Consider the following 13,795-nt stretch of genomic DNA (forward strand, 5'->3'; position numbering starts at 1 on the left):
TTGCTACAAAACCATGACTGAGTACATGATGCACATGACGAACCATTTGGACCGTTAAACTTCATGCAGTTTACGTCCGAACAAGTTCATGACTTTTTTTTATTACAGCTGAAATAAAGCTCAATTACCCTAGCCATCAACGTTGCATGGCACCAGACTTACACAACCTTTTTTGGGGGTCAAGGCTAATCATCACCATTAACAAATGAAGAAACTCTCAATGTAAAATAAAGATCTTTTGAATGAGTGGTTAACGTTATCTGTTGTATCTATCAATGGCTATCCTTCTCGGCTGAACTGGTGTTTAAGTAGATCTCAACCACCAGTGGTCTCTGAATCTCTTAAACAGGGAAATAAACTTGAAATGGCTCTACTGAAATCTTAGGCTTTTGAAATTGTTTAAATGAACTTTAGAAATATGAACTTTAAGAATAGCACTTCAGAAATAGGATTTAACAAGGGTAATTGTTGAACACATGAAATCCAATAGTTGTCTAATATCTATACTAGTTACCAAACACATAATCATGTGATTAATGTCTAGACTAGTTACGAAACACATAATTATGTGATTAATCATGACTTTGACAGTTTAAAAACCAGTGCCGAAATATGTAATCAATATTGTACAAAATTAATCAAAAAGTTAAATATTAAGAGTCAAAAACCCGAGTTAATTTTTAGTTTAGAAAATTTTTAGATAAATCTTAGATATTGAAGCACTTTTAAAAAATTAACCAGTTGCTCAATAATTTTCAACAAATTTGTTGAAATTTATTGAGCAACTGGTTAATTTTTACATCGAAAATATGTTTTCTTATAATAGACTGCTGAGCTAAACATAATAACTTGTAATTAAAAAATGTACATTTTTAGTTAGAAGTGTATAGTATTTTTTACATATTATTGTAAACTACAGTAAATGATATATAAAAAGTAACGATTAGGAGAATGCACCATAGTATCATCATCAGTTTTCACCATCAAGACACCTTAATCATGGTTTAATGATTCCTAAAATTATTATGGGATGGCAGTTTTTTACACTGCAAAACTGGTAAGTTTTAGTGGGTGTGTCGCATCTTGACCGACGACTTGATAGTTAACTTCGTAATTTTAAGTCTGCAATTTATCAGCTTTAATGTTTGACGTATTTCAGCTGCTTTTTATTTTTGCTACGTTCTTTAGAAATTTTATTGAAGTCTTTCTGTTGGTTCGCGTGTTGTCCAGTTGTTTAACCACATAATATCTTTTAATAAATATGAAAGTATATATTTATATATTTCTATTTAAAGTGTCCCAGTTTTTTGTCCGATGCCTTTTAAAAACTTCAAAATGACATCCAAGAAGCACTAAGCGTTTTGGGAACTGCGAACTGTGAGGAAACATGTATTTTATTTGATTTGTGTCAACAACATTGATATACACTATAATCAAAATCAAAATAGATGTAATCCAGGGATTATAATCAATTTTACACGTTCTGAACATCAAGTTATTATGACATTTTTTTAATTAACAGTCTTGCTACAATATGGTAATTTAAATTGCTAATAGTAATTCAAATACATCTTGTAAATTACTTTTTTAAAGAAAAGCAGAAAAATCTAAAGGGAGAAATAAAGCGTCATCAGTTAAAAAACTGCCCTATATATGATTAGAATTTCTAATCTATATCCTGCCCCTCTAACCATTTTTAATTAACCTATTAAAACTAAAGCATCAAAATTCAAGGTGCGTTTTCGACCAGTTTTGAATCCAATGGGGTACCCTTTTCCCCTACTCGACGATAAAAGATAGATAATCGTTTTTTTATTTACAACAAGTTCTCAGTATTTATCAGTATATTTATATGTATATTTATCTATATATTTTTATGATACCTAAATGCAAATAAAATAAATTTTTTTGATATTTCTGATGTCATTTTAATCAACGTTAAGTTTAGCACCGGAAATGACGAAGACAAAAAGAAAGAAAAAAGACTTGAGACAAGTAAAACTGTCCTAACGAAAGATTTTGTTGTTTAATGTCAGAGATATTTTTTCCCACCCATGTTCTCTCCACACAACTATAGGAGCACATGTACTCTCTACACAACTATTGGAGCACATAGTTTTTTTGTCTTCTTTCGACAAACGTTGATTTTTTGTTTGTTCGTTATTCGTCATTGTCAAACGTAATGTTTTTCCCTCAAAGACTTCAAGTGTGTTTCGCTCCCTTTTGAATCATTTTATTTACTATTTAACTTTTGTAAATTTGTTTTAGCTCTGATTTTTTATTATTTTTGTTTTATGATCTAAACAGCTTTGTTTTTTTTAATTTCATGCAATCTTCGAAACAATTTAAAAGTTTAAATAACACGATTATTAAGCATACCCCTCCCCATCTCCTGAATCATTAACTATTACATTAAGATTCGGGTCTATTTGCAAGGTCAAGCAAATTACTATCCGAACCTTCCGACATCATCATCAACTAAAACGACAACAGCTGATATGATAAAGTAAAAATATTTACTTTTTTTTTTTTAATTTTTAAAATTTTTTTTAACAATTAGTTAAAAAAAGTTAAATATGAATGAATTTAAATAATGTATAAATAAATTTATTATTTTATTTTTCTAAAATTAAGAAGCTGCTTCATAATCGTACCAATAATATTCATCAGTATAAGGATGAGGTACTCCGGATCTATGCATAATTTCTCTCAGTTTTTTAAGTCGTGTTCCGCATGTATTTTTAACTGAATACCAGTCCCCAAGTGCTTCATAAGTCTTAGGTTTTAAATCTATAGAATTGATCATTTCGCATATTTTGCAACTCCAAGCACGTGGCTTACCGAGTTTCCAACTTTTCTTGTACTCAAAATGCTTGTTGTAAGCATTATCATTTTCATCAAGATATTTGATGTAATTTGCTAAGTCCTCAATTGTATCAAAATCATTCACATCTATATAAGAATTGGGCAATGCAATCTTTTTGTAATTTGCGCCGCCCATTACAATTGGAACTGTATGTCCATCTAAAATAGTCTCTGAGAACTTTTCAGAAACATAATCTTCACAAAACGAATTTTCAAAAGCTAAATAAAACTTGTAACGCTTTATCCTTGCATTGCATTCAGAGGACCCACGAGGACACTCCGGTGGAGTTTTATCTTTGTAGAATGTTTTTGCGCAATTACCAAATATGTCAACATTGATATACTCTTTTAGTTTGTGAATGTAATGCTCTCTCATGCAACCGCAATGACTTATTCCGCCCCATACTAACTTATCTTTATCTTCAGCGTGATTTTTAAACGTTATAGGTTTATCGTCTGGGCTTCTTTCTTCCCAAGTACCCCATTCCCAGTTATATGGAACAACAATATCAGCATCATGACGATATCCCATAGTCCAGTTAAATAACCCATCATACAAGTGTGGCTCTGGTTTTGCGTTATGAGGGCTCTCGTGAAGAAAATATATCCAGTAGGATTTCGGATTCCGATCTTTTTGAATCTTCAATAACTCTCTCCTTGATAACATGTCACTCCCAAATGCATGGAATAAAACTACGTCAGCTTTATTTAACAACTTTTTGTTATAAGTAAGTCTACAATTTTGCACTTTACATGCATGTCCCCCCCAGTTATTCCATTTCTCAGTTGTTTCTAATCCAGTCCACAGTTTGCTTCCCCATAAGGTATTGTATATCAAAATAAGTTTCGGTTCAATTGGTTCAATTTTAGTGTTTGTAACAATATCTTGAATATTTTTTTTCTTCACGAACAGAGATCGTAAAATAATAAAAAATGATACAGCAAGTAAAATCAAATACCCCAAATACCTTAGCTTTTTACTACTCTTTCTAGGTAATGCCATCGTTTCTAAAAATATATTGATTATAAACATTTTCAATTAAATCTATCCAAATATATTACACATACATACATAAATACATACATACATACATACATACATATATACATACATACATACATACATACATACATACATACATACATACATACATACATACATACATACATACATACATACATACATACATACATACATACATACATACATACATACATACATACATACATACATACATACATACATACATACATACATACATACATACATACATACATACATACACAAGCTAAACAAATTGTTACTTATAAACACATCTGAATAATATCAATCATGTACAGATAAATACATTTCAGTATTTTATGCCGATGCTTAGTTTCTTAACAAGTCATAAATACAAAAAAAAAACTCTTTCATTCTAACAAAAGGTTGAGATTAGCGAAAGAATTGAATACTTTAAAACTAATTCTTAGTTATAACATTAAAAAAGAAAGAGTAATTATCCTTAATGACATACTTATAAATAATATCCTGTTTTCGTTTGTTTTCTTAAGCGACAACGTAATGCAAAATATGATGGTATTTTTATCCGGTGTTAAATTATGAAACAATTTGTTTGCTTGACAATGTTATATAAGAAAAGATATATATTATATATATCAATATAAGAAAAACTACTACTACTACTACTACTACTACTACTACTACTACTACTACTACTACTACTACTACTACTACTACTACTACTACTACTACTACTACTACTACTACTACTACTACTACTACTACTACTACTACTACTACTACTACTACTACTACTACTACTACTACTACTACTACTACTACTACTACTACTACTACTACTACTACTACTACTACTACTACTACTACTACTACTACTACTACTACTACTACTACTACTACTACTACTACTACTACTACTACTACTACTACTACTACTACTACTACTACTAATGATATAATAATAATAATAATAATAATAATAATAATAATAATAATAATAATAATAATAATAATAATAATAATAATAATAATAATAATAATAATAATAATAATAATAATAATAATAATAATAATAATAATAATAATAATAATAACAACAACAATAATTCCTGGTGCATAAAGTTTTATGTCTAAATCTAACGTTTTTAGAAGGTAAAAACTAAACATTTATGATAATGATAATAAACTAAATAAATAAACTAAGTCCTTTAGGAATTTAAACTTTTACTTCATGCATACGAGCACAAATAATGTTCATTTAAATGCATAGCAATTTTTAGGCAAAGAAAAAGCCACTTATACAGTTAATAAATCGGGAAATCGTAAGTCCTAAAAAACATCTCAATTGTGAATAATCTTATCGTAGGAAAAATTATTTTTATGTTCACTCTATAATGGAAAAATTAACTTTGCACTCATAATAAAAAGAGCTTTGAAAGATTTACGGAGAAAATCTAATCAATTAAGCAGCAGTTGATAAAATTAGACAAAAATTCATCTTTAGAAAAAAGCCGACAACAAAGACAGAAACTTTTTAAAATGTTTCAGAATATAAAAAAGAAAAAAATCATTAAAAGATTATAACTTAGATAATCATAAACCTAGTAAACGTCTTTCATTTAACCAAATTCTAAATTCTATTTTCCCTGTCAAATTCAATTATCAATTTCTTTTAACTATTATATATTAGCTATTTAGAGATTTGAAAATTTTAATAATAAAATAATTTACAATTATCGTTGACTCTAAATAAAGCAAGTAATGCTTACTTGAATTACCATAATAAAGTTTCTAAAAAATGAGATTATATTTGAACTTCTTTTAATATATCAGGTATTCCTTTACTCAGAATTTCAGACTACATTTTTCTGAGTTTGTCGTTTATTAATAATAATCAAAGATGGTAAATGAAAGAGCGTCATTTTAACGTGATTATCAGTTTATTAAGAGATAAAAATATTTATACACTTTTGAGAACACTATATATCCTCAAATACCAAATAATCAGCGCCCCTTCTATCTGCACTCTACTCTTTTGAGTCTTATTTCTAATTCTTTGCTTGCTTTGCTAAGATTATTTTTTCACTTTTTTTAATGGCAGTAGAGTCTACTGCCATTAAGAAAAGTGATACAGAGCCTCAAGGGAAATAAAAAATTAGTCGTTATATCAAGAAATAATTGTAATGAAAAATTTTTTATAAAAAAGTTTATCTTAGAGATAGGTGAGGGTAAATAAAGTGCAATTCGCAAAGTCAAGACGTTTATTATATCAGAGGTTCGTTACATCAAAATTCTACTTTATTGTAAAAGTTAAAAAAGATAAAAGAGAGATTTTCATCAAGACCTACACTGAAATTGATAGCGTAGCTTTTTTCATGGTTTTATTTTGAAATATCCTGAGATATACATTTTTCTAAAATGTTTCAATCCTTCATTCTGACTGCATTCTAACAGTTTTAATCATTCTCAATTAAAATTATAAAACTGTTAGATTATCAGACAGCTATGTGCATTTCTCAAAGACATGACCAAAATGGATTTATGAGAAACAAAATTAGTGAATTGCTTAAAAACAAAATGAGAGAACATACTCACCCAACAAAAGACATCTTTAAGATGACTTTAAGATGACTAGACAACTTAAAGATGAGTTAAACACGTTTTAAAGACGTCTTATGTTGGGTGGGTAGGTTGAACAATATTGTCATGATAATTAAATACGTCTTTGCCCTCTATGTTTTTTTGTTAAATCAAATGGGAGTTTGAGTTAAAGAAACCCTATCGTCTGAAACACTTTTACTACAAATTTAAATGGATCCAATATTAAAGCAACAAGAGAAAAGCTAATATACACCAAAAAACAGAAAATTTAGAAAAAAATAACTCTAACGTGTTTAAGTGTAAGTTTTGTCTCTCTTTGAAGTTTAATATACTAAATGGTTGCAAAGGTCAGTGGAATTAATTTTCAGTAATTAATTCTAACCTTATTACATATAATGTAAAGAAAAAAAAGAAGAAAAAGAAAAAAAAAAAAAAAAAAAAAGAAAACATTCAGACCTTTAGTTAAAAATGATTTTTTACCATATTTGCATAATTTTTGTACATTGCAATTAGAAAGATATTACGATACTGGTACTTTAAAGATGTTAAACAATGACCAAAAAACGAGGCACTGAGAGGAGTGTTAAGGCGGTTAAATATATCCATTGTAGCTAATAATTATACCTTTTTATCATTATTGATAGAGTTTATGATAAGAATAAAACAATTGTCTTTAAAAGTATAGCACATCTAATCTTCTTTGGAATTTATAATTGGTCTTTGAAACAACAATTTTTAATATCCCAATTTGTTTAAGTTTCATCATGGAGATAGTTACAATAGATTTCCAGATCTTAAATCTTAAATCCTAGATTTCTTAAATCTTTTTTTTGAGCCTTCCACACCTCGTGCTTTGACTTAATTTTTTTTTTGAGTTTTACTCGTCCTGTGTTTACAGACCTGTCCTGCTATAAAAACTTGAGTTTTTAAAGATCTCTGATCATGCTTTAGAAAGAGGTATGTTATTTTTTTTTTATTTAGCAAAAAACGACAGAACCAAATTTTTATGCCAAATTTTTAAATCCACTCTTCAAAATGAGTGTGAATAAAAAATATTAGCAGTCATTTAGCATTAAAATATATATATAAATATTGTATATAATAAATATATGATTAAATTTTTAAAAGGTTAAAACTAAAAAAATGAAGTTATAAATATTATTGAAACACATTTTTTTACTTAAAGGAAAATAAATTAAACAAATTAGACTTGGTTTCCATGTTTTCTGTAAGCCAATAGATGAAAAACGTATTGACGATTATAAATATGAAGTAATGTTTTTAGAAAATCTTTTTTCCTAATTACTTTTACAGAAGTTTGTAAAGTATAATTAGTATTTAAAACAGTTCGGGCCCCGTGAAGAAGTTTGTGTCATAATATCTTCTGACGCCTCCTTCTGACTAGAATGCTTGCTCCGCCGCTGAGAAATGGCCATTAATATTGAATTAAGTATGAATTCAGTTTAAAATTGCATTTCAGAACAACAAAATAGTTTTCTAAAATCTTATGTTAATCCGGATTTCAAAAAAGTAACTATCAAAAATTTAATGAGATTAGAATCCAATTGTACCTTTTTACCAAGTATTTCTAGTGACCTTTTTGATAATCTTTAAAGGTTTTAGAATTATTAGTGCTGGCAATACATAATACTCATGACAAAAGTTGAATACTTTACGGCATACGTAAGCTTTTGGGAAAATATTTTTCCGGGTTTCCGGAAGTAAAGTTGAAAATATAGCTCTAAAAATTTACAGCAATCTATAAACTTTTGAGAAAAAATGTTGCATATATTGTTCAGTATCAACGTAACCAAATAATATCAGCGTAAATAAATAATAAGTTGTTAACGTCAAAAAACAAGCTAAAACAATTAATGAATTAGTAAAAATATTATAGCAATAAATAAACTGTACCGCACAGTTTATTAATTTTTTGGCGTAAAGTCTGTACGCCAAAAAAACTCCATGAAGGAAGATTTAAAAAAAAAAGGTTTTTAAACAAAGTTGAAAACTAATTTGAATCAAGGAAGTTGTTCAAAAGTAACAGATTAAACGGATTTAATTGTGTTCTCAGGGAAACAACAAGTAAAATCAATTTCAAACGTCATTCGGGGTGATATGCATTTTGATTAATGAAATTTACTGCTGCTTAATTTGAATATTGCTGTTGTAAAGTAGTTTCCCCATTCACTTCAAGGTGCTTTAATACGGCACAGAATGACTAAAGTTGGTTTGTCTTTATTCTAATGCGTCGCGGAGCATTTCATAGCTCCAGAGCAACTTATTCTAATGTGTCGCAGAGCATATCATAGCTCCAGAGCAACTTATTCTAATGTGTTGCAGAGCATTTCATAGCTCCAGAGCAACTTATTCTAATGTGTCGCGGAGCATTTCATAGCTCCAGAGCAACTTATTCTAATGTGTCGCGGAGCATTTCATAGCTCCAGAGCAACTTATTCTAATGTGTTGCAGAGCATTTCTCCAGAACAACTTAACTCTAAAAAAAAAAACCAAACAACTTTTTTTAAATATCCTCTGAACATTTTATTTGAAAATAAACTTACTATTTATTGACTGAAAGACTTTTTCTCCCCAATATTAAAAATTCGTGATTTGTTTTACTTTTAAGGTTACATTTTTAACAATTAAGGGGGAGTACAAAATGCCTTGAAAATATTTCAGGAGTTAATAATGATAATGAAGAAGATTTTAGATTTAGCAGCGCGGCAGAACTTAAAGAGGAAACGAAGAAGATTAAAACCACCTTTTTTTTTGTCGTTCTAAAGATTAATTACATTACTTTAGATTAAAGTATTAGTCACGTGGAAAAAAACGGTAAATAGAATTTCCAAATTATCAATTTTTTGTAATGGATCATTTTTATCGATTTTTAGTTTGGTAACCGAAGAAAAGGTAGAGGACAAAATATTACGGACAAAATGGTACGAGAACAAAATGGTATATTTTAAAAAATGATGATTCAGTTAAAAAGTTTAAAAGGCAAGAGTGAAAAACAGTTAATTTATAACTCAATTTAGTTTTTTTGACAGTAAATACTTTAAAATGATATTTTAAACAAGATATGTTTTATATTTCTGACAACACGTTATTTTATAGTATATAATATGCGTTATTATGTTAAAAGATACCGTATAATAGGTTTTACAAAATATTTATTGGTACTTAGACTTTATTTAGTAGAAAGAGTTACCCACCAGACAATGATTTTTTTTTCTTCAAATTTAACTTTTATATCAAGTTGGTTAAAGCAAAATTTTCCGAGCCATTTTTAAAGTATGTGCTAAACCTTCAGTAGCTGAATAGCCAGCACAAACTTGACTCGCTGTGTCTAGCATCTGTTCAATTATAAATTAAAACAAATCAAAAGTAGCAAAAAAAACTATTTGTGGAGACTTTTCTAAGCTATGCATAATGTCGAGATATCAAATTGTATATATATCAAATATTCTATATCAAATAACTGCTTTCTAATTTAAGACTCATGAAAGCTTATTTGGACTCATGAAAACGCTTCCACGACAATGAAAAATTCGATCTTTTCTCTTTAACATCTTCATTTGGTCTCAACAATTTAAATTGAGGCTAATGAGGAATATTCTGAGCTTATCGCAAATAGATATACCAGAGGGAAAAGTCACGACTAGAGCGGTATTTTGTGTAAAGGTCAAAGTACGTTTTACCTGCCAAATGCCAGTTTATGACTACTGATCAGAAAAAAAAAAAAAAAAAAAATACGAAGAAGAAATAATTTGACTATAGAAAACATTACAAATCTGAGAAAAGAAGAAAAATGGTTATAATGAGCACTTTAATATTTCCTGATTCAAATCATTCATTTAAAAAATAATAATTTAATTCTTAATCATTTAAAAAATAGCAAACAACTAAAAAATGAAATACCTCTTAATCATGAAACAAAATAAAAGGAAATATCTTTTTGAAGAGTTTGTTAACATCATATTGAGTCGTGTTTAAAATAAAGGTTTTAAATAGCGTTGTGACCAAAAACTAAAAATTGTAACTAACTTAACTAAAAAAACTAAATTTTGTCGACTAACTTTTTAGTTAGTCGACAAAATTTAGTTTTTTTAGTTAAGTTAGTTACAAATAACTAAAGTTAGTGGACTAAATTTTTAATTTGCGAAAAATATATTGTTACTGTTACCCCAAATTTTTTTTTAAAATCTGGTTATGCGTTAGTTGAGAAGTGGTTTGAGCGCCATGCTTTTAATTACAAATTGCTGAAAGTTAAAATTTTTATCTGCAGGGCATCTATTTCAAAGTTCGATTTTCAGAATTTTTTAGATTTAAGGAGAAAGGTTTGAGACTTAGACACTCAGAATTTTGTAATAAAACTTATCTAATTAGTCCCCCGTTATTATTAAATACTTGTTTTAACTTTCAATGAAAAGCGTTTCAGATCTGGATTTTTTCAGTTTCTAATGAAAGTGAATTACAAATTATAAAACACCTGTGAAATCTATTTATTAAAAAAAAAAAAAGTGCCATGTTTTTGAAAGGTCTGTTATGTGCAGAAGCATTTTCGGATTTCCTTTATATAATATTTGCAATGATTTTTTGAGGGAACAATACGTGATTTATTTCGTTCTACACTACTACTACAATATGCGGATTCCAGGACATTGACAGTCTTCTCCATACTTAAGGAATTCAAGATGGTGTTGTGTTTTTAAAATGTAAAAATGTTATTAGATTTCCATCTCATTGTTAATATCATGCCGGAACCTGCAAAGAAGTATAAAACTGTATCTTTTTCGTAATTTAATCATCAGGTCCGAAGAGTTTATCATAATCCATAAATGTAAAGCACGGTTTTAGTTTGTAGTGTCCAATGGCTAGCGTGTGAATTCCGTCTTGTAAGATGTGTCTTTTGTCGTCATTAGCGCTGAGAGCGACTTTGTTGATTTCTTCGGTGTATATGTCATGTTCATGAGATCTGAAAACGTTCATGGTGGCGAGCTTTTCCATCTTATTCATTAAGCAGTCACCACAAGGTATTGATAACTTCTTGAAAGTCAAGACCTTCATTCAATTTTTTCAAGACGTAAAGACACAAATGACCGCAATAAGACGTATCACCAAACTGAACTCTCTCGCTGTTATAATAAACCGGACTTTTTAAATAATCAATGAGCTCTACAAGAGGAGGTTGAGCATAAGAGTCAAAACTGTATTTCTTATCACCGTCTTTATACCAACACACCCAATGAAATCCACCAGTGCATGAATCTCCCGTATTCACGATTCCACATTCTTTTTTCATTGGCTTTTTTGGTAAATCATCCCTCACAAAAACACCTCGAAAGTTTTTCAATTTTAACTGTTTAGCAGCCTTTATCAATTGAAAGTTAGTTAAAGCCTCATTAGGTAAAACAATTCCTTCTACGTCAATCCATTGAAAGTCGATCATTTTTTTAATTTCTTAAAAAGTTTATCCGAATTTTTTAACAAGCGATTTTCATAGAATAGCACCTAAAAAGGGTATACTATTAAAGGGTGAGTTAGGTCCGAGTAATAAACCAGCTCCAACAGATTGATAACCTTTTCCAGTTTTAATGAAGAGTCCATCACCGCGAACATTTTTAGTCCATGGGGTGATAAACAATCCTTCTCCACCTAAAGTTTTTATCTTCATTCCTTTTCCATTTTTGCTCATGTAAAAAAGACCTCGCCCAGCAATTTTATCAACCATAGCAGAGCCAGCAGAAGAGCCTACACCTGCTAACAATCCAGTGGCGAGAGCAGGAACTACTCTTGTTGCAAGAGTGCTGCCTATCATACCTAGTAACGGTAAAAGAGCTCCGATGAAACCTCCTTCTATTTTCGAGTTGTATGCAATTTGTCTTTTACTCAATTTAAGAGTGACTCCTTTACCAGCTTCATACGCTTTTCTAATTTTGTTCAACTGCGCATTAGTGATAGCGAGAACATGTTTACCGTTCAAGTCTTGATGAGAAAGCTTAATGCTAGTATCGGTTTTGTCTTGCATGGCTTTTTTAATTTTATCAGATTGGCTCTGCGAGATGTTAATTTTGATATTTTGATAATTGCTCATTTTTTTATGTATTAAAAATTATTTATTTCACTTCTCGAATATGATATCGTATTGTAATATCCTCTCCACGAAAATCAACCAAATCTCCATTCTGATCAATGATGCGAGTAACCATTGTTGAAATTTCAAACAGTTTAACAGGAAGATAAATCAAATGCATTGGTCTCTCAATGATTTTATAGCCTGGACTAACATTTGGATAAAACGAGTAAATGCAATTTAATTGGGTTCCATTAATATAGGATGATCCGATAACGTTGTTAACGATTCTGATGGTGTTAATGCTTGAAATTCTAACGATATGATCCGACTCGTATTCGGAATTGGAATTTAATTTTCTTCTAGTAAACCCTAAAACTGAAGAGATGCTATTCTCCACATTAAAGTCAATCAAATAATTCAAGCCAAGTTTAATGGTTGATTTTAAAGTATTAAGATTGATTCCAATTTGAAGGTTGCTTGGTGAGTAATTAATTTTATTTGCAATAATATAACTTCCACGTTGAGCTGATTTTATTGTGCTTAAAATAGACCTTTGCAAATACTCATTGATGTCTTTAATGTCATAGCTTCCTGATGGAATGATAATGTTCTCCCAATGAACTCCATTGTTCATGCTGTATTTGAAAGAATTGTTTTTACTGTTTACATTTGGAATGCTGTTGTAAGTCTCAAGACCGAGAAAAGCCATTTCATAACTTTTTCCTTCGTCAAAAACGATTTTATCCAAAAAATCAGTGGTGATAACACTTGATTTTCCATCTACATCGATGATTATACCTGTCATTTTTAAAATAAGAATTATTTTTTAAATTGTTTTAGAAAAATAAAAAATCGTCAAATCCGCTTCTGTACTTTCCCTCGTTCTTTTTAGAAGAGAGATCGATGACAGCAAATCCGTGAGGTTCATTCCAGCAATGATTGCAAAAAGCTTTAAAATCTTCTATTTTCATATCGCAGGAAACGTGGTCTTGATAAATGTGATTAACACTTTTTTGGTCTTGTTTAAAGAGGCAAATAAAGTTGGCATTTTCTCTGATGGTATGTCTTGGAATCTCGAAATAGTTTTGAGCGAGATAAAAGCAGTCGACGTTAGAATGTCTTCCTCGGATATAATATTTTTCACATTTGTTTTGATTGGTCAATTGCAAATCATCAAAGATCATTAAATTGTTTTTAGATGAATCAAGATCTTCTGGTTCTGGAAC

At 29.4% G+C, this 13,795-nt stretch overlaps 1 protein-coding gene across 1 annotated transcript; it reads right to left on the reverse strand.

Annotated features, from left to right (window-relative positions):
• Positions 1-2,519: 2,519 nt before the first annotated feature.
• Positions 2,520-7,041, reverse strand: LOC145190447 (lewis-type alpha-(1,3)-fucosyltransferase-like). The gene is made up of 2 exons (XM_090091876.1): positions 6,947-7,041; positions 2,520-3,873 (listed from the first exon to the last, which is right to left on the reverse strand). The coding sequence occupies exon 2, from the start codon at positions 3,866-3,868 to the stop codon at positions 2,630-2,632; it is 1,239 nt and encodes a 412-aa protein (XP_089948002.1). The 5' UTR covers positions 3,869-3,873; positions 6,947-7,041; the 3' UTR covers positions 2,520-2,629.
• Positions 7,042-13,795: the final 6,754 nt, after the last annotated feature.

Source organism: Hydra viridissima, unplaced genomic scaffold (assembly GCF_058129835.1).
Source record: "Hydra viridissima isolate aposymbiotic clone 2 unplaced genomic scaffold, HvirCarnegie_v1 scaffold_6, whole genome shotgun sequence".
NCBI lineage: Eukaryota > Metazoa > Cnidaria > Hydrozoa > Anthoathecata > Hydridae > Hydra > Hydra viridissima.